At 46.5% G+C, this 20,586-nt stretch overlaps 1 protein-coding gene across 11 annotated transcripts in view; it reads left to right on the top strand.

Annotated features, from left to right (window-relative positions):
* The window catches only part of si:ch211-285f17.1 (sickle tail protein), a 232,698-nt gene that overhangs the window by 211,103 nt on the left and 1,009 nt on the right, over positions 1-20,586 (top strand). For all 11 annotated transcript variants that reach the window (XM_041881111.2, XM_041881112.2, XM_045221196.1 and 8 more), the window contains 13 exons: positions 377-435; positions 5,301-5,461; positions 5,854-6,029; positions 8,352-8,488; positions 9,494-9,641; positions 10,578-11,121; positions 11,433-11,613; positions 11,798-12,060; positions 12,438-12,602; positions 14,924-15,052; positions 16,847-16,927; positions 17,231-18,913; positions 19,558-19,698. In XM_041881111.2, the coding sequence (XP_041737045.1) occupies positions 377-435; positions 5,301-5,461; positions 5,854-6,029; positions 8,352-8,488; positions 9,494-9,641; positions 10,578-11,121; positions 11,433-11,613; positions 11,798-12,060; positions 12,438-12,602; positions 14,924-15,052; positions 16,847-16,927; positions 17,231-18,913; positions 19,558-19,698 (3,868 nt within the window). The remainder of the gene's footprint in view (positions 1-376; positions 436-5,300; positions 5,462-5,853; positions 6,030-8,351; positions 8,489-9,493; positions 9,642-10,577; positions 11,122-11,432; positions 11,614-11,797; positions 12,061-12,437; positions 12,603-14,923; positions 15,053-16,846; positions 16,928-17,230; positions 18,914-19,557; positions 19,699-20,586) is intronic.

The following is a 20,586-nucleotide window of genomic DNA, read 5'->3' as shown; positions in this document are numbered from 1 at the left end:
GGGAAACAGTGTGGACGAGGGGTCTGATATTGACTGGCTGCAGTTATCTTTGCATTTCAACGAACTCTGTGGAGATCTTGTGCTACTGTGTTTGCTTGAGTTTCCAATCAACAATCTCAATGTGTGCATCATGACTGGAATGAAAATGGGATGGCTTACTATGGGAACAGACTGCTCCTAACAGCCATCATGTTAACCCGTCCGTCTATGTCAGTCTGTCCAATCATACTGTATGGCTGTCTCTACGTCTACAATGCTTTTACTAATATCTGTCAACCCTAACTCCTGGACAGTGCCCAGGGCTTTGTATTCATTCTCTTTTATTGTGATTCAACAGAATTAATGTATTTTTCTCTTCCTCTCTGTGTGTGCGTAGTGAACAACCCATGAAGACATCAAGGCAAGCATCTCCGGTTCATAGTGCACACAGTGCAGGTCAGGAGGACCATTATTACCCTTCTGCATGTATCACATTATGGTTTACGTCCCAAATAGCACCCTATTCCCTATATAGTTCACTACTTTTGACTAGAGCCCTGTGGGCCCTGGTCAAAAGTAGTGCACTATATAGGGAATAGGGTGCCAGTTGGGACGTAACCATTGTCTACTTAGAGAGACAGTTCTTTGTTGCATATCCCCCATGTTTCCCCCATGATGCATTGCACAGACAAGTCTCTTAATGTCACTCAACACAATCAGCCATATGCTCTCCCCTACTGCACCACTAAAACACCCAGTCAGTCAGTCAGACAGGCGTCTTTGCTCTTCGTCAACTCATATTCCCCTCAAATCCTCCCTTGTCATACACTCTAGGCGGGGGATGGAGGCAAAAAAGCTACTAACTGAATATGTGCTGCTGAAAGCATTACGTAAAACAAGAGAGATGTATTATTTCTCGATCTCGCCAAGATGATTCAATCTTGTCTAGCTAGCGGTCAAGGCAGATGTGAGTTCGATAAAATAAATGCAATCTTGAGAGCGGCGGAATGAAAACATTGCGTATTTATCAAATCAAATCAAATTTGATTTGCCACATGTGCCGAATACAACAGCTGTAGACATTACAGTGAAATGCTTACTTACAAGCCCATAACCAACAATGCAGTTTAAGAAAAAAAAAGTAAATTAAAGTAAAACAACAGTAGGGAGGTTATATACAGGGGGTACCGGTACAGAGTCAATGTGCAGGGGCACAGGTTAGTCGAGGTAATTGAGGTAATATGTACATGTGGGTAGAGTTAAAGTGACTATGCATAAATAATAAACAGAGTAGCAGCAGCATAAAAGAGGGGTGGGGTGGGGGGGCAATGCAAATAGTCTGGGTAGCCATGATTAGCTGTTCAGGAGTCTTATGGCTTGGGGGTAGAAGCTGTTAATAAGCCTTTTGGACCTAGACTTGGTGCTCCGGTACCGCTTGCCGTGCGGTAGCAGAGAGAACAGTCTATGACTAGGGTGGCTGGAGTCTTTGATAATTTTTAGGGCCTTCCTCTGACACCGCCTGGTATAGAGGTCCTGGATGGCAGGAAGCTTTGCCCCAGTGATGTACTGGGCCGTATTCACTACCCTCTGTATTGCCTTGCGGTCGGAGGCCGAGCAATTGCCATAACAGGCGGTGATGCAACCAGTCAGGATGCTCTCGATGGTGCAGCTGTAGAACTTTTTGAGGATCTTAGGACCCATGCCAAATCTGTTCAGTCTCCTGAGGGGGAATAGGCTTTGTCGTGCCCTCTTCATGACTGTCTTGGTGTGTTTGGACCATGATAGTTTGTTGGTGATGTGGACACCAAGGAACTTTAAGCTCTCAACCTGTTCCACTACAGCCCCGTCGATGATAATTTTTTTCCTGTAGTCCACAATCATCTTTGTCTTGAGCACGTTGAGGGAGAGGTTGTTATCTTGGCACCACACGGCCAGGTCTCTGACCTCCTCCCTATAGGCTGTCTCATCATTGTCGGTGACTGTTGTGTCGTCGGCAAACTTAATGATGGTGTTGGAGTTGTGCCTGGCCATGCAATCATGGGTGAACAGGGACTACAGGAGGGGACTGAGCATGCACCCCTGAGGGGCCCCCATGTTGAGGATCAGCGTGGCAGATGTGTTGTTACCTACCCTTACCACCTGGGGGCAGCCCGTCAGGAAGTCCAGGATCCAGTTGCAGAGGGAGGTGTTTAGTCCCAGGGTCCTTAGCTTAGTGATGAGCTTTGAGGACACTATGGTGTTGAACGCTGAGCTGTAGTCAATGAATAGCATTCTCACATAGATGTTCCTCTTGTCCAGGTGGGAAAGGGCAGTGTGGAGTGCAATAGAGATGGCATCATCTGTGGAACTGTTGGGGCGGTATGCAAATTGGAGTGGGTCTAGGGTTTCTGGGATAATGGTGTTGATGTGAGCCATGACCAGCCTTTCAAAGCACTTCATGGCTACAGATGTGAGTGCTACGGGTCGGTAGTAATTTAGGCAGGTTATCTTAGTGTTCTTGGGCACAGGGACTATGGTGGTCTGCTTGAAACATGTTGGTATTACAGACTCAGTCAGGGACATGTTGAAAATGTCAGTGAAGACACTTGCCAGTTGGTCAGCGCATGCTCGGAGTACACGTCCTGGTAATCCATCTGGCCCTGCGGCCTTCTGAATGTTGACCTGTTTAAAGGTCTTACTCACATCGGCTACAGAGAGCTTGATCACATAGTCATCCGGAACAGCTGATGCTCTCATGCATGCTTCAGTGTTGCTTGCCTCGAAGCGAGTGTAGAAGTGATTTAGCTTGTCTGGTAGGCTTGTGTCACTGGGCAGCTCGTGGCTGTGCTTCCCTTTGTAGTCTGTAATAGTTTTAAAGCCCTGCCACATCTGACGAGCATCAAAGCCGGTGTAGGACGATTCAATCTTAGTCCTGTATTGACTCTTTGCCTGTTTGATGGCTCGTCGGAAGGCATAGCGGGATTTCTTATAAGCGTCCGGGTTAGAGTCCCACTCCTTGAAGACGGCAGCTCTACCCTTTAGCTCAGTGCGGATGTTGCCTGTAATCCATGGCTTCTGGTTGGGGTATGTACGTACGGTCACTGTGGGGACGACGTCATCGATGCACTTATTGATGAAGCCAGTGACTGATGTGGTGTACTCCTCAATGCTATCGGAAGAATCCCGGAACATGTTCCAATCTGTGCTAGCAAAACAGTCCTGTAGCTTAGCATCTGCGTCATCTGACCACTTCCTTATTAACCGAGTCACTGGTGCTTCCTGCTTTAGTTTTTGCTTATTAGCAAGAATCAGGAGGATAGAGTTATGGTCAGATTTGCCAAATGGAGGGCGAGGGAGAGCTTTGTACGCGTCTCTGTGTGTGGAGTGAAGGTGGTGTAGAGTTTTTTTCCCTCTGGTTGCACATTTAACATGCTGGTAGAAATGAGGTAGAACGGATGTAAGTTTCCCTGCATTATGCGGCTGCTGCCAAAGCAACTTTTTCTTCTTCTCACAGGTTTCCCTTTGCTTATCTTTCCCGCCATCAAATACAAACATGAAGAATTGACTATGGCTCATATTTCTCTTGATTCCTCAAATATTTCCTTGTTGTTACTTCATAACCTGTCCCCATCACAAGAGCATCCTCTCGGTCTACAAACAGTGGATGAATCCTAAATGGCACCCTATTCCCTGTATGGTGCACTACTTTTGACCAGAGCCCTAGGGTATAGTAGTGCCATATAAAGGGGTGTGATATGGAATGCAGACAGTGTGACACACATGAACAGCACTCATCTGAACCTGCACTTCAGGTCTGTGCAGCTGTCATTCACTATGAGAGGACTCTGTGGTGAATGTTGGAGGGGGATTACACAGTGACAATAGCACTGTGTTCTCTATCCCCACTGCAGGGCTCTACTACGGCTGTGTCCCAAATGGCACCATATTCCCATGATAGTGCACTACTTTTGATGGGCCCCGGTCAGAAGTACTGCACTATATAGGGAATAGGGTAACATTTGGGACGCTGACCTACTCTGTGTGGAGGGAGTTCTCTCTCTCTCTCTCTCTCTCTCTCTCTCATTCACTCAGAACATTCCACTCTCTCATTGTTCTGACACTGGGCAGGGACTTTTTCTCTTCCGCTAAGGGACTTGAGTGGCTTAGTGACACTGTGCCGCTCCCACCTGTTGACAACAAGCGCCCCAGAGACAGAACTGAAGGTCATAGGTCATACTCCATTCTGAATGGGAGACACAGTGTAATTGAATTCAACTTCAGTTACTGTCAATACAGACTGCAGTTGGCATGGCTTGTCAAGAGTCATTCTGTCGTCAGTCTCCAAGGCCAGAGGACATTATGTCTGGCGGTTGTTTTCGACAGCAGGCGAACCCGTCTCCTGTCTCTTATTTCTCACAGTGATTGCGTCCCAAATTGCTCCCTATACCGTGCACTACTTTTGACCAGAGTTTGATGGGGCCTGGTCAAAAGTAGTGCACTACATAGGGAATAGGGTTCCATTTGAGATGTGGCCATGGTGAGGTTGGCGGTCGGCAGTCTATTTCAGTCGGCACTGCCAATGTAAGTACCCGTGTGCTCCTGTGGGCAGCGGGGGAGACGCCACGGGAAGCACAGGCCCTCATTACTTAACATTAGGAATATTAAATCAGGAACCAACGCGGCTGTGGGGAATGTGTTTGGAAATGCGCAAGGCGAGTGAGGCGAGTGCTGGGCTGTGGCCAGGCTAATGCCTCACAGAGGTTGCATCTCAAATGGCACCCTATTCCCTATATAGTGCACTACTTTGTATTGCCTGCTTCCCAATGGGCCTTGATCAAAAGTAGCGCACTACATAGGGAATAGGGTAGTATTTGGGACGCATGCAGACACAAGGCAGAAAGTGAAAAGGAGGGGAGAAAACATTAATACATTACTCCATCCATTCAATCTCAGAGGAGACATTTTACTTTTTACGTGCATGTGCACTTTTGACTGTGGGGTATTTCATTTGCAGTAAATAAGGGAGTTATGGATTGCATGCTTCCTCCAAAATCTGCAGTGTTTTTCCGTCACATTGTGAAAGGGTTTTATCTCCTGGTGGATGCATCTCTACAGCATAGCCTACATTGTGAATAATTCAAATAAAATGAATTAATATGTGTTTTCCCATTTTTGGGGCGTATTGTTCTAAATCAGTTTTTATACAGCTAGATAAAGCATGTTTGTGGCAAGTGAGCCCTCTATCCAAATCTATGTTTTCTTTCCAGTTTTATTATCAAAATTGAGGAACTGACTAGCTTGTAGTGGTTTTAAATGTGGCTATTTGATTTGATCTCATACAGGAGGTTCCCCTGTCCTAGCACCCAAAACTCCCGCGCCCCCCTCTGAGAGTGGCTCCACCCTCATACTCCCAGGCTCCGCTCCCTTCCAGGCCAACCTGCTCCAATGCAAGAAGAACGTCTCGGACCTTCGGCTGCAGCTCCATCAGATGAGACAGCTGCAGGTAACGTCACCAATGCTCTATCTAGGAGTAGGATTACGTTTCCCCTAGACGCTGATATTGGGTCAGTTTAGCATTTTCCCCACTTATGGTTAAGGTTAGGATTGGGGGAGGGAAAGCTCATCCTAGATCTGTACCGAGGGGAAACATCACCCGGGAGCCCCTATCTACTGTTATTGGTTATCAATTTCATATCAGCTGTCAAGTATTGCTTCTCAGCCACTCAACTACTGTCTATCAGCTACTTTTCAACCCCCTCTATCTAGATTGGTTAAGAAAGACAAAACTGTGTGTGTGTGTGTGTGTGTGTGTGTGTGTGTGTGTGTGTGTGTGTGTGTGTGTGTGTGTGTGTGTGTGTGTGTGTGTGTGTGTGTGTGTGTGTGTGTGTTACCTAGCTCCAGAACCAGGAGGCTCTGCATGTGCAGCTGAAGCGGGCTGAGCAGGAGATCAGTTTGAAACTGGCGGAGGCCATGAGACGTCTGGAAGACCCGGTCCAAAGACAGAGAGTCCTGGTGGAGGAGGACAGACACAAGTACCTGGGCCTGGAGGAGAGGGTGTTCAACCAACTAGGGTAAGAAAGAGAGGAGGGGGGGGTGTATTAAGTAGTGCACATTGTAGCAACTCGTGTAGGTCCCTCCCTGTTTCGGCCCGTTTCGTTTGGTTGCTAGTGAATACGACCAAGGTGTTACTGACTACTGACTAACTGCAAGTGCACACTCTCCAAACATAGCTCACAGGTACCGGCAGGCCATGTCTGTCTCTCATTCAAGCCCAGCTATCACTGAAGTATAGGACCAGGCAACCTGGGAAGGCAATTATTTGCAGCATACTCTTAATTTAATTCACTCGTCGCGGTTTGCCAATCGGGAACGGTAATTGAATCCTTTTAATTCTGATGTTTAACAGGCAAGGTCATAGCACTGCCTGGGTAGAAAGCAGTAAACATATGTCCTGATAAACATCACGATAGGGGCATTTCCTGAACGTTGGTTTTCTGGGTTAATCAGACAGGCGCAGGGTGCTGTATTCAGTTGTGTTTTCCTTGGTGCAATGCCAGCTCTTACTCAGCAAAGGCCTGCCGTAGTGTTTTAAATATGGCTAGTTAATTAGCTCTGTTTGGCTGAAGCGCTGCGTGCGTGACAGGGAATGTGGTGTGAAAAGACGTAGCTTTCTCCTCTGGAGAGAAACGCAATTTAATACAACCTGGGAGGGTGTCTGCTGAGGGTTCTAAAAATACTCTGAGAGGAAGTGAGGCGACAAACGACCAAGGTTTATCATTGTTACAACTACTGCAGCAATCCAATGGTCCATAACATGAGGATATTGCTACCATGGAGGATGTCAAAGGAAGGTCAGTGAAGATGTTGTGTATTGCGTCCTTTTTCACAAATGTCAGTAGGCCTACAGGATTTGCCATAGTTTTAAGCACATGCATTTCCTGCATTTCCAATCCTTGGCTCGATTGAGTCACTCCCAGAAACGGACTGGCTATAGGGAAGTTCAGGCAAATGCCGGATGGGCTGGTCCATCTTTATCCCAGTGGGTTGGTCTTAAGTGAGGCTTTTGCACAGAATTATAATTGTTTGGCTAATAATGAGGGCCTCGAGGAAAAAAGTGTTCCTTTTTGGGGGAACCATTGTGTGTGGGGGTGATTTCTGGTCCCAGTCTGTCTCTGGTCACTTCTATTTATTTCCAGTCAGTTCCGTTTACCAGTCATCATAAGCCCGTCAAAGAGGCTAGATCTGAGCCAGCTGTCAGCACTAAGCCAGTGATCCTACTGCCCTTGAGCAATAGAGAAAGATGAGAGAGAGTTGAGTGCCCATGAAGCCTCCTCAAATAGATGATCCCTGGGACATCATAAGTGTTTGTCAAGCTACTTTTAGAAGTGGATTTTAATGCTGCGACACTTTATAGACTCATATTCTACTTTCTGAAGTCCTGTAAAGCTCTTTTAAGAAGAAAGAGCTGTTTTTTCCCCGTCAGCTCTTCAGTTGAACTTTCCCATAGTCATCATCAAGAGTCCTTCACATAAGAGGACTGCGACGTCAGTAGTTATCGTCTTTTCACTCCCATTTGAGAGCAACTCTACAAAAAGCTTACGGTTCTCCAAGGAAGCTGGTCACAAAGAAATCACCATTTAGTTCTCTCATGCAGTTCAGAACAGCACACAATGTTATCATCCACCCAGCACATTTCCCCTTGGAGTTGACTTCTCAGGATCCCATGGATACAGTGTATCAAACTGATATGATCCTATGTAAGGAAGTGGTCGCACAAATAAACCCAGTTTCCATGTGAACACAGTTGAGGTTTTGGCAAGTAACCCAATCCAGTCGGAGCCAACTCACAGAAGAAGTGCAGCGGGGTCTGACTGAGAAAGGCAACTTTGGCTATTAAGGTTGAAGGGCTGACTTTCCTACAGCCCAGATGTTCTTGTTTTTTAAATACAACCTTGTTTCACTTGTCATTCAGTTACCTCAAACTAGAGCTCCCTCTGTGCCCATAAGGTTAAATTAGTATTGTCTGCCCCCTTGTGTCGAAATGGAGTCAGTGTTTCAGGTGACACTTCAAGCACGCAATCTGAAGTCTGATCCGATCTGTTAGCATCACTAGTATGTCAGGGATTTGATGGTGCCTCCATATCTCATTTGGTAGCAATGGAGATGAAATTATTAAAATGTTTGAAAAGATTTATGTAGTGCTTTAAGTGCTTACATAGTAAGAGGGAAACCCACCTCATCCACCACCAATGTGTGGCAACCATTTGTGGCACAAACCTCACCACACATCAGCTAGCATGGTGGAGAGGTGAGGAGTGATAAAAATTATGCCAAATAGGAATGGAGGTGAGCTGGTGTTTTTGAATGTCCTCTCTGTCTGTCTGTGTGTGTAGGGAGCTGGAGCTGTATGTGGGCACTCTGAAGAGGGAGACTGGCTCGGCGGGGGCTCACAGAGCTGTGACACTGAAGCATGTGGAGGAGGGGGCAGTTAGCCTCAGGAGAGTGGGAGAATCTTTGGCAGGACTCAAAGGTAAGACGGCAGTACAGTATAGCCTACTTTTAAGACACAAACAGTACCTTCGATTATGTGCGTTGACATGGATTCTATAGGTTCCATGAGCTAGGGTTTTCAGTTACCGGTGAGAAGTCAGATAATATAATTAATGAATTTATACTGAACAAAAATCTAAACGCAACATGTAAAGTGTTGGTCCCATGTTTCATGAGGTGAAATAAAAGATCACAGAAATGTTCCATTCGCACAAAAAGCTTATTTCTCTAACATGTTGTGCACAAACTTCTTTCATCCCTGTTAGTGAGCATTTTAGCCTTTGTCTAGATAATCCATCCACTTGACAGGTGTGGCATATCAAGAAGCTGATTAAACACCATGACCTGGTGCTGGGGGGGGGGGTATTTCTGTCTGTAATAAAGCCCTTTTGTGGGGAAAAACTCATTCTGATTGGCTGGGCCTGGCTCCCCATTGTGTAGGCCTGGCTCCCGAGTTTGAGTTTATTTTTATTTTTACAGGGACAGTGCACATTAATCAACGTTTCAGTAAAATTGCCGGTTTTAGCCAGACAGCTAATTTTCAACCGCAGTCCCTGGGCAGGTTATTAAAAACAATTACAATAACAATACAGACAAACAATGAGCGGCCTATTCCCTCCCAGGCCCACCCATGGCTGTGCCCCTGCCCAGTTATGTGAAATCTATAGATTAGGGTCTAATGAATTTATTTAAATTGACTGATTTCATTAAATGAACTGTAACTCAGTAAAATCGTAGAAATTGTTACATGTTGCGTTTATATTTTTGTTCAGTATAATAACATTAGGGTAACATAAAGCTACAACTGGAAAACATACATTTCCTAAAAGAAAATGTGTTTTTGTGTCCAAAAAGAGAATAAGCTTGAAAAAGGTATGCACACTAATAAAGTTGTCCTCCAATGAAGGTTGGTGAAATTAATGGAAAATATAAAACTGAAACTGTTCATTTAAAAAAACATGTTATTTCCTGTATGTTTTCTCAGGGGAGTTTCCGGCACTGCAGACGAGGATGCGTGCGGTGCTGAGGGTAGAGGTGGAGGCTGTGAAGTTCCTCAAGGAGGAGCCCCACAAACTGGACAGCATGCTGAAGAGAGTCAAGAGCCTCACGGAAACACTCAGCAGCCTGAAGAGGTACATGAACCATATTCCTCACACCAGTCCGTTCTTTTTAAATCCATGAGGGGGAGTGTACAAGTGCCCACTTCGAAAGAAGGGTAGAGAATCTGAATGTAGCCAAGACGTACAGAAGCGAGGGAGTGAGAGGTTAAAAGAGAGACAGTGAGAGTGGGTGGAAAACAGAAGCTTTCAGAGTCAGACAGTGGGGAGCATGACTATAGTGTAAGGGACACTAACAGTTGATTCTGCTGGCGAGGCGTTGGCTCCGATCCCATCCGATGGGTCATGCGGAATGGACGGAGGTAGCGTCCATCTTAATTTAGCTCTCCATTGAACCGATAACTTAATTAATTTGGGCGCAACACGGCTCCCTGCGGCATCTCATTTCCATATAAACATCTGTCAGAGACACTCTGCTCTGTGGGTCGTCAACACTTTTTCCCAGGGCGCACCACACAACGCAGCCAAACTAATCTACATTACCTCGTCCCCTCAGTACATTTCTCTCCCCGTACGTCAGAGATGATTACACTCACTTTGATGCTGGGTTTGGGCCAAATACACTTGGGGAGGTTTGTTGTGTTTTCAGGCTAAATAAGCTTGGGTGTGGCAGTAGTTCTTTCAAATTCCAAAGTTCTGTATGTACTGTTCTGTGTTATGAGGTTAGGAGATTTGAAGCATGCTTTTCATGGGAGCATGGCATATGTCATCATAGGTACAGTATGTGTTTAACCTTAGTGGGATACAGTTTAGATTAACTAGTGTTTGGCTGTTTGTGGTCAGTATATTTCCAAAACTTTCCCAAAATTCTGTGGGAAAAAATATATATTTTCAGAAATCCTGGTTGGAAGCACAAAATACAGAATCCTCCAACCAGAATTGAATTTTGAGAAAGTAACCTGAATTTTGTAACTCTAATAGTAAGTCTCTCCTGCCCTCTCTGCACTACAGATGTGCTACAGAGGGCCTACTGAAGGGATCTGACCCTGCTATGTGTGCCTCAGTGAAACCAACCCCAGTAGAGAGCAGCCCAGCCACCACCACCACCACAGTGGACTCCGACCCCACAGTGGAGCCTCCAGCTTCCCCCTCGGTCCTGCCCGAGCCCCAGAGCTCCTCCATCAGGTCTGAGGTGGTCATGCCCTCCTCCCCCATGGTCATCCACCACGTCCAGAGTGCTCCGGTCCACATGCAGCAGTCCCAGCAGTCTGCAGCCCTGCTGGTCCAGCCCAGCCCCCCCACAACCCCCACCCACAGCCAGGGCCGGGAATCCCCCAGCTCAGCCAAGGGTTCAACCTGCACCACCTCGGCCTCAAACTCCAACCACTCCAGCCAGGTGGGAAGCCCTGCCCAGCAGAAGAAAACCCCTGCTGCCATCCTAGAGTTGGCGACCCAGGCTCCGGTCAATAACGGCAGCAGCGGGACAGGGAACCTCCTAATGGAGGAGATTCACACCAAGAGCAGCAAGAGCAAAAACAGGGCCATGTCTATAGAGGTAAGCCCTATGGAAGTCATAGTGCACTTCAGTCCTCAGTCTATGATCTATGATATCAATATCCCCTATGGGTTATTATTTATTTATTTATTTATTTATTCTCTCTCTCTCTCTCTCTCTCTCTCTCTCTCTCTCTCTCTCTCTCTCTCTCTCTCTCTCTCTCTCTCTCTCTCTCTCTCTCTCTCTCTCTCTCTCTCTCTCTCTCTCTCTCTTCTCTCCTCTCTCTCTTCTCTCTCTCTTCTCTCTCTCTTCTCTCCTCTCTCTCCCTCTCTCTATCACCCCCCTCCCTCCCTCCCTTCCTCCCTCCACAGGCGGCAGAGAAGGAGTGGGAGGAACGGAGGCAGAACATGGGCCACTACAATGGGAGGGAGTTTGAGAGGATCCTAAATGAGGCCCAGGCCAACATGATGAAAGGCATTCCCAGTCTGGATGTGCCGAGTGAGGGGGAGGCCTCTACAGCACCCCCTGCTGCCCTGGAGGAGACAACCCCAGGCAAGGGACTTTTATACAGCTTCAGCTTCTACCAAAGAGTCCACTACTATATTCCACTACTACAAACAATTATTTTGCCTAGGTTTTTTGAAGCAAGTAAACCATTTTTCTTCAGGAAAATGACCCTTTGTAGTTCTCATGTAGCCCTCATTGTTGACCTTATGTGTGTGTTTGTCTATTACAGAATGGACTCAGCCTGAGCCCAGCACAGAGAAACCAGCTAAAGCCAAGCCTGCTGGTCCTGAGAAACTCCCCAAGTCGGTGCTAGAGAAGCCCACCACCACCAAGCCTACCGCTGCTGCAGACAAAGTGGGCAAAGTCAGCTTGGAGAAGTCCCCTCCCCCTCCACCACCCAGAAAGACCTTTCCCACCTCCAGCTCTGGAATGACCACCACACGGTCTGGCGAGGTGGTTTACACCAGCAGGAAGGAGTCTGCCTCGGGACAGGTCAGTCTGCCATGTAGTTTAGCGCAGGGTAGGCTGTGGTCAACTAGCTCTGGTCCAGGGGGTTACATGCGGCTTGCTGACACTGAGCCTCAGCAAGCCGCACGTAACGCCCTGGACCAGAGTGAATGGCAAACTACAGACATCGTTTCCACTTGGGTGGTCCAGACCTGACCTTAAACAACATGGGGAGAGGGGATGAAGTCTAAGAACAGTTAATCAAGCAATTTGAGAACATTATAATTGATATCTTGGAATGGCCCATGTTGATCTGTTTAACTCTTGTGGTAAATAATATTGATGCTAGTATTCGAGTCATATTAAAAGTATTCGATTCATATTAAATGTATTAACCCCCTCGCCCATTCCCATCTGCCCAGGAGGAAGATGAGGCTGAGGTCCTAGCACAAGCCCCAGCTAGCCAGTCCAAACCCACCAAGGTCCCGCCAGAGACCAAGCCCTCCACCCCTCCCCCCGTTGCTGCCTCAGCCATCCACGAGGAGGAGGAGGAGGACGAGGGAGACAAAATCATGGCAGAGCTCCAGGTGAGAAATATACTGTACATCCAACAGCTGCTGTACATTTACCACCACACACACATACAGTGGGGGAAAAAGTATTTAGTCAGCCACCAATTGTGCAAGTTCTCCCACTTAAAAAGATGAGAGAGGCCTGTAATTTTCATCATAGGTACATGTCAACTATGACAGACAAATTGAGAAAAACAAAATCCAGAAAATCACATTGTAGGATTTTTAATGAATTTATTTGCAAATTATGGTGGAAAATAAGTATTTGGTCAATAACAAAAGTTTCTCAATACTTTGTTATATACCCTTTGTTGGCAATGACACAGGTCAAACGTTTTCTGTAAGTCTTCACAAGGTTTTCACACACTGTTGCTGGTATTTTGGCCCATTCCTCCATGCAGATCTCCTCTAGAGCAGTGATGTTTTGGGGCTGTCGCTGGGCAACACAGACTTTCAACTCCCTCCAAAGATTTTCTATGGGGTTGAGATCTGGAGACTGGCTAGGCCACTCCAGGACCTTGAAATGCTTCTTACGAAGCTACTCCTTCGTTGCCCGGGTTGGTGTGTTTGGGATCATTGTCATGCTGAAAAACCCAGCTACGTTTCATCTTCAATGCCCTTGCTGATGGAAGGAGGTTTTCACATAAAATCTCACGATACATGGCCCCATTCATTCTTTCCTTTACACGGATCAGTCGTCCTGGTCCCTTTGCAGAAAAACAGCCCCAAAGCATGATGTTTCCACCCCCATGCTTCACAGTAGGTATGGTGTTCTTTGGATGCAACTCAGCATTCTTTGTCCTCCAAACACGGCGAGTTGAGTTTTTACCAAAAAGTTATATTTTGGTTTCATCTGACCATATGACATTCTCCCAATCCTCTTCTGGATCATCCAAATGCACTCTAGCAAACTTCAGACGGGCCTGGACATGTACTGGCTTAAGCAGGGGAACACGTCTCGCACAGCAGGATTTGAGTCCCTGGCGGCGTAGTGTGTTACTGATGGTAGGCTATGTTACTTTGGTCCCAGCTCTCTGCAGGTCATTCACTAGGTCCCCCCGTGTGGTTCTGGGATTTTTGCTCACCGTTCTTGTGATCATTTTGACCCCACGGGGTGAGATCTTGCGTGGAGCCCCAGATCGAGGGAGATTATCAGTGGTCTTGTATGTCTTCCATTTCCTAATAATTGCTCCCACAGTTGATTTCTTCAAACCAAGCTGCTTACCTATTGCAGATTCAGTCTTCCCAGCCTGGTGCAGGTCTACAATTTTGTTTCTGGTGTCCTTTGACAGCTCTTTGGTCTTGGCCATAGTGGAGTTTGGAGTGTGACTGTTTGAGGTTGTGGACAGGTGTCTTTTATACTGATAACAAGTTCAAACAGGTTCCATTAATACAGGTAACGAGTGGAGGACAGAGGAGCCTCTTAAAGAAGAAGTTACAGGTCTGTGAGAGCCAGAAATCTTGCTTGTTTGTAGGTGACCAAATACTTATTTTCCACCATAATTTGCAAATAAATTCATTAAAAATCCTACAATGTGATTTTCTGGAGAAAAAAAATCTCAATTTGTCTGTCATAGTTGACGTGTACCTATGATGAAAATTACAGGCCTCTCTCATCTTTTTAAGTGGGAGAACTTGCACAATTGGTGGCTGACTAAATACTTTTTTTCCCCACTGTACGTCATACTTAAGCAATAACGTCCGACTCAACGTGGAGTACCTGGATACAGCCCTTAGCCGTGGTATATTGGCCATATATCACAAACCCCAAGTTGCCTTATTGCTATTATAAACTGGTTACCAATGTAATTAGAGCAGTAAAAATACATGTTTTGTCATACCCGTGGTATACGGTCTGATATACCATTGCTGTCAGCCAATCAGCATTCAGCGCTCAAACCACCCAGTTTATAATATACAATAATGATCACATAGAACCACCGGAAAACACATCCACATACACACTGATGGTGGTTGTGAGGAAGTTAAATGTGCTGTATCTCTCCTTGACTGTGGGAGTGGGTCCTCTATCCCTTATTTTTGTGGTGGTTGGGTTACCTTCACTTGGCAGAGGATGGATGCAATCATTTACAAAACCAGAATTAGCCATGGTCTTACCCCTAGAAAGTTGAACCATTCGGCCACCACAGCACTAGGTTAATAGTATACAAGTAGTATCAGACCAGCACCAGGCAGAAGAATGTTCTCCACTTAACTGCCTGGTACTGTAGGTGTTTCTAATAGACTATCACCTCACATATGGTAGGTACAGTATAGGTAGGCTCTAGCCCTCAGGGCCCTAAACCCTAATCCCCTGACCTATCTTCACTCCCCAGGTGTTCCAGAAGTGCACAGTTAAGGATGTAGGGGTGAAAAGTAGTGTGCTAGAGACACACTCTACTCGAGTTGAGCCCCAGATCAGAGAGCTAAGACCTGGGGCTTTATTGCCCCACAAAGAGAAAAAGGTAAAGGATGTGGCTCCGTTTAGCCGTCCGCCTAACTGCCTGCTTCTGCCGACTACGTGACGCCAACTAACGATTGCCTTAATCTCCCCTGTGCCTTTCCTCTGTGACTTTCACACCTCCCTGCTTCTGCCTCAGTCAAGAGATCTGTACTGTAACAACTTCACTACCCAAAATCCCTTCTGTTTCTGACTTATTCTCTTTTTCCCTTTTTGATTTCAATGTAACTCATGGCTTGGACTTGTTTTTCTCTGATTAAGTCTGCAGAAAATGTCTGGAAAAGTTTGTGTGCATCCAACAAATGAATGATGTCTTGTTGCTACTGATATTTGATTGCATTATGTTTGTCTTGATTGATCCAACCAATAAACTAATCCTTTATCTTGAATCCAGACATAATCGAATGGTCTTGTCCGTTTTCTTTGGAATATCTGCCCTTTATTAAAATAATAATTTGCTAATAGACTTTGCTATATGAAATTACTTTGAGTTGATTGGCTATTGAGGAGAACAAGGTTTTATTACTTGGTACCTAGGTGACAGACTTGTTTTTGCAGACTTGGTTTACTTTTGGTCACACTGACCACTTTGCCCTTTGACCCCTGGGCTCTTTTTCTTTACTTGCCTTATTTCTTGGGAACAATACCTTACTATTTCTCTAAATCTTTATAGAACTTTAACTTGATCTGCTAATTCATTTTAATGTGGTTGTTGTCCACAGGAGAAAGTATGTTTTTACACAGTCACACAGTAAACTACATATATGGCACACTATTAGCTATATAGTGCACTACGTTTGACCAGAGCCCTATTTGCCCTGGTGAAAAGTAGTGTTCCTCACTCAGAAACCTCACTCAGAAACCATGTCACACAAGATATTGTACATGGACTGTATGAGAGAACTAGTTATTCTGTGGGTCAGATTTGATCTCTTCCTGGAAAACCCAATGTTCAGCTCACACATCAGTAATGTATTCGTCATGTTATTCCTACATACACATTTTCAATCATGCAACATTGCATTCCACTCACCACATGGGAATGATTGAAAAAACATTATTGTAACACCAACAACAATGAGAATATATAAAAACATGATGCAACACTGAACATTAGCTAGTCTGTGGATAAAATTAATGTCAGTCTATACTCCAGATTAGAATAGTAGTTAGTTAACTCAAATTCCTTAGTAAAAGGGGCAATCTGGGATTGGTACATCCATTTTTTGACATTTTGGATAGACTGCTTTGTTGTTGTTTGAATCCAAAATTGTCCCTTAAAAGGTTTTTACATAATCCATTCCCTTATCAATTAACTTCATTCCATTCCAACTCCCAATATCCATAACATACCATAACTATTCACTTGGGCCTACATTAGTTATCCTATAAGGCATCTAACAATGCTTGTAAACAAACATGTTGTAAACACGAAGGACTGAAACATGCTGACGTTTCAGGATCTACTTCTTATCTTCTTGATCTTGAAACACATACTATAGTACAGCAAATCAAAAGATGCCTTATAGGAGGGTTGTTGCCCAATGCAGTGTTAAGACCGTGGATGTAAATACCTATTTGAATGTACCATGCAATCCACAGTGTCTTAAACCTTGTTTCAATTGGCACTTTAAATCAGGGCCAAATTCGATCTGTGCCCACCAAGAACTGCCTGACCTGGCTTGAATTGAAATGCCAATGGAAACAAGGCTTTAGAGTGCAGTTGCACAATAGAGTGCACCCATAGAGTGCAGTTTCGCAATAATGCTGTCCCTTAATTCACAAACTGTCCTAGCAGAGCTCGGAGAAAACTCGGGAGGACAAACATCCCAACGCAGATGAAAACGGGAACACCACCCCTCTTCGTCAAAGCCCAGGGGTACGAATACCATATTCTGACCCCTAAAACTTCGTAGTCAAAATCTCAGGGCATTTATTAAGCTAAGAATAGTCTTGACATACAAAGTTTCAAACGTGCCTTGAAATGTTTCAAAATGTCAGGTTATACAGTATATGATATGGGCCTTATGAAGGCCATTCGCATGCCTTACATGTCATGCTATACAGTATTTTCCCATATTGATAGGCTAGTCATGTGGTATAGTGTTGTGGTTGTAGCTTTTAGCATGGAGTGTTGTAGTTTTTAATATAAATTCTCTCCTCCTTTCTTTGCCGTATGCAGGTCATATACTACGTCACTGGGCAGATCTCCAAAGAGCAGCTGCCACCCCCGGCCGCAGTGGAGGAGGCTCCGGAACGCAGAGACAACCCAACACTGTCCCCCTCACAGGTGTCAAATGTGAATGCTAATGACAATTCCCCAAGCCAGCAGCCACAACCGAAACCCCAGCAGTTAGGGCCACCTGTATCTCCCAAGCCTCTGTTCTTGAATGGCCCCAGCCCTCTGTTTCAGAAACAGGTGGTGACCTCAGAGTCATTGAAGACCAGCCCAGGAGTGGTGAAAGGGGTTCTGGAAAGCACAGTGACCATCACTGTAGATAAGCCTCAGATAAGCACAGTCAAGAGGCTAGAGACCTCAGTCTCCTCAGTCGTCCAGGAGTCCAGCATTTCCCTTAGTAAGAGTGTTGTGTTGCCCGCTGCATTGCCTGAAGTCCCTCCACCAACCACCATAAGAGAGGCTCCTAAGGCAGTGGTGTCTCCCCCAGAGAAGGTTCTTAGTGAGGCCACTGATCAGCCCAGACCCTGGTATGAGGAGGTGGATGAGGAGGCCAGCCTGAGCCCTGACCTCCCTGGTGAGGAAGCCCCTCCGCCCCCTGACAACATCGCCTTCATGATCACCAACAGCAAGGTCCAGGCCCTGTCCTGTGGGGAGTACCAGGAGCTGGTCAATGCAAAACAGGGCATCCAGACCGTGACTGTGGGCGGGGGACCTGGGAAACGGGAGATGACCAATACCACACCGGGCGGCAGGGGCGGCTTGGCGGGGTCGCAGGACAATGGCTTCAACAACAAGAAGCCGGTCATCATCATCTTCGACGAGCCCATGGACATCCGCTCGGCCTACAAACGCCTGTCCACGGTGTTCGAGTGCGAGGAGGAGCTGGAGAGCATGCTGGCCGCGGAGCGCATCGAGGAGGAGGACGAGGAGACGGAGGAGACGGAGAGGAGCAGCGGTGGACTGCAGGTAAAGGTCAAGGCCCCCAGCGGTGCTCTTAGCTCTTCCAGTAGTAGCTTGTCGCGCTCTTCCTCCTCGTCTTCGGAGCTCGCCGAGTTGTCCGGTGATGGCAAGCCGGATGGGAAGAAGAAGTTCAAGCTCAGGTTTCCCAAGAAGCAGTTGGCCGCTCTGTCGCAGGCCATCCGCACGGGCACCAAGACGGGCAAGAAGACACTGCAGGTGGTGGTGTACGAGGACGAGGAGGAGTCGGATGGCACGGTCCGAAAGCACAAGGAGGCCAAGAGGTTTGAGATCCAAAGCCGCTCCAAACCATCTGCTGCCCCAGCAGACAAGACGCCCAAGGCCCCAGCTGCAGCCGTTGTAAGGAGGGAGCACTCGGATTCCAAAGGCAGGACGGACAAGATCCGGAAGAGCACCTACAAGACCCTGGACAGCCTGGAGCAGACCATCAAGCAGCTAGAGACGACCATCAGTGAGATGGGCCCGGCAAGGCCCCACCAGGAGAAACCAGTGAGGAGTGCAGGCAGCGTGGAGCCCCAAGCTGGGTGTGTCTTGAGTGGGGAGAATGGAGGCCTGAAGAGGTCCTTATCACTCCCTTCCAAGAGTTCACTCCTCAAGGTCCCCAAGCCCAGCAAGACCTCCTCTCAGAGGAAGAAGACCAAACCTCAGCTCCTCCCCCGGCCAGCCGTCATCCCCACCGCCACCGTCACCCCCGTCACCAGCCAACAGGTCTCTTTCTAAGCTCTTGTCCCTCGGGAGGCTTTGGGCCCTCTTTTTACTCGTCCCGCTCTCCCTTCACTCCATCCTAACCACTGGGTTTACCTTACCACTGGGTTTACCTTACCACTGAGTTTACCTTACCATTGGGTTTACCAACCAACCACTCATTAACTCACTCCCCAGGTGTTTTGGAAATGTCAGAGCCCCTCTCTGTTGCTTTCCCCCTCTGTGTGATCATGGTCCAACATGATTGGGGAGTGGCATTTTCAATGGGTCCCTCCTCCTGTCTCCCATGTCTCTCCTTCGATTGGCTGCTCAAACTCTAACCGGGGCTTCAGCCAGTGGCAGACTCTTAATCACACAATGACACTCAATGTTGATTACACTGTCTTTTTGGTTTCTTGAAGCTGTTGTTCTTGGACTGCATGAACTGTAGGGTTATACGTTTTGGTATAGGCTACTACGGTACAGGGGGTGCATGTGCTCTTACTGGTGTTATTAAGGTTTTAGAGGTGAGGGTAATTTTGAATGAACAGGTTTTTGTCCACTCAGTGCCTTGTTAATAACAGTTTCTCATACCTCCAATATGGTGTTCTGTTTTTTTCTTTCTTTTCTTTTCTTTCTTGTTTTGTTTTGTTTGGATCCTCTTGCAGAATGCAACCAGTGTCGCTTCCCCTACTAGTCGGATGCCAGTGCCCCTGTCTGCGAAGTCCAGGCAGTCGCCAGGGACTACTACTGACAAAGCAGGAAAACAGCAAAAGCTACAGGACAGCACTCAGAGGCAGTTCCGACAGGTAGTTTTACTATAGGGCTTTACCAGAGACCATAAGGACTAGAGGGAACACACTTGTATAGTGAACACAGGGCATAGAAAACAAGAGGACTGTGCTAAGGCAAATAAATATTGAAACAACCAAAGCTGTGAGATTTCAAGTGTTTCGTTTAAATGGGATTGAGGTGGCCATTTTGGCTTCTGTTGATGTTTTCTCTCAATCTACTCTGACTGAAAGGCATGTTTGACTCTTGACTGTTACCCCCATAACATCATTGTACTGTATGCTTGTGCATGGTCCACACTGCTCATGGCGGCTTTTGCTGTGTTGGTGACATGAACAATTTTAAAAGAGAAAAGAAAAGAGAAATAATATTTTAAAAGTCCAGATGTATCTTGTCATTGACTGAGTTCTCCATCACATCCCCAGTTTCCATCACAGCTGAGTTCCTAAACAGTGTTGTCAACCAACCCCAGGATGCTTTACTAAACTGATACTTCTGATTGGCCACGCTCCCTCCTACCCTCAATGCACCTCTACTAAACCCAAGCAGCCTACCAGATACGCTCCTTTCTTTTCACAATGCACAGTTACTAAAGAACACTTTAATATCCCCCCCGCCTACACTGGTGGAACCAGCCGGATCGCTGCGTTCACCATTATATTTCACTTCAACAGAATGGTGAATGCAACGATAAGGCTGGTTCCACCAAGCTACCTTCCTCCCTTCTCTGGATGCTCCTCTAACACCCATCTCTCTTCCTTGCAGTAGCAGTCAATGCAATATTCACCCCTACTGCTCTCGATATGCACTTGTATGTTTTCCACCCTCAAAAATCTCTCCTCTTATCTAACATACCCAACCTTTCTACCCAAAATGCATCTCTGGTTTTGCCCTCCTCTCAGTTT

Source organism: Coregonus clupeaformis, chromosome 7 (genome assembly GCF_020615455.1).
Source record: "Coregonus clupeaformis isolate EN_2021a chromosome 7, ASM2061545v1, whole genome shotgun sequence".
NCBI classification, from domain to species: Eukaryota; Metazoa; Chordata; class Actinopteri; order Salmoniformes; family Salmonidae; genus Coregonus; species Coregonus clupeaformis.
The sequence above is the reverse complement of the archived record's forward strand: the minus strand, read 5'-3'. Positions and strand labels throughout refer to the sequence as shown.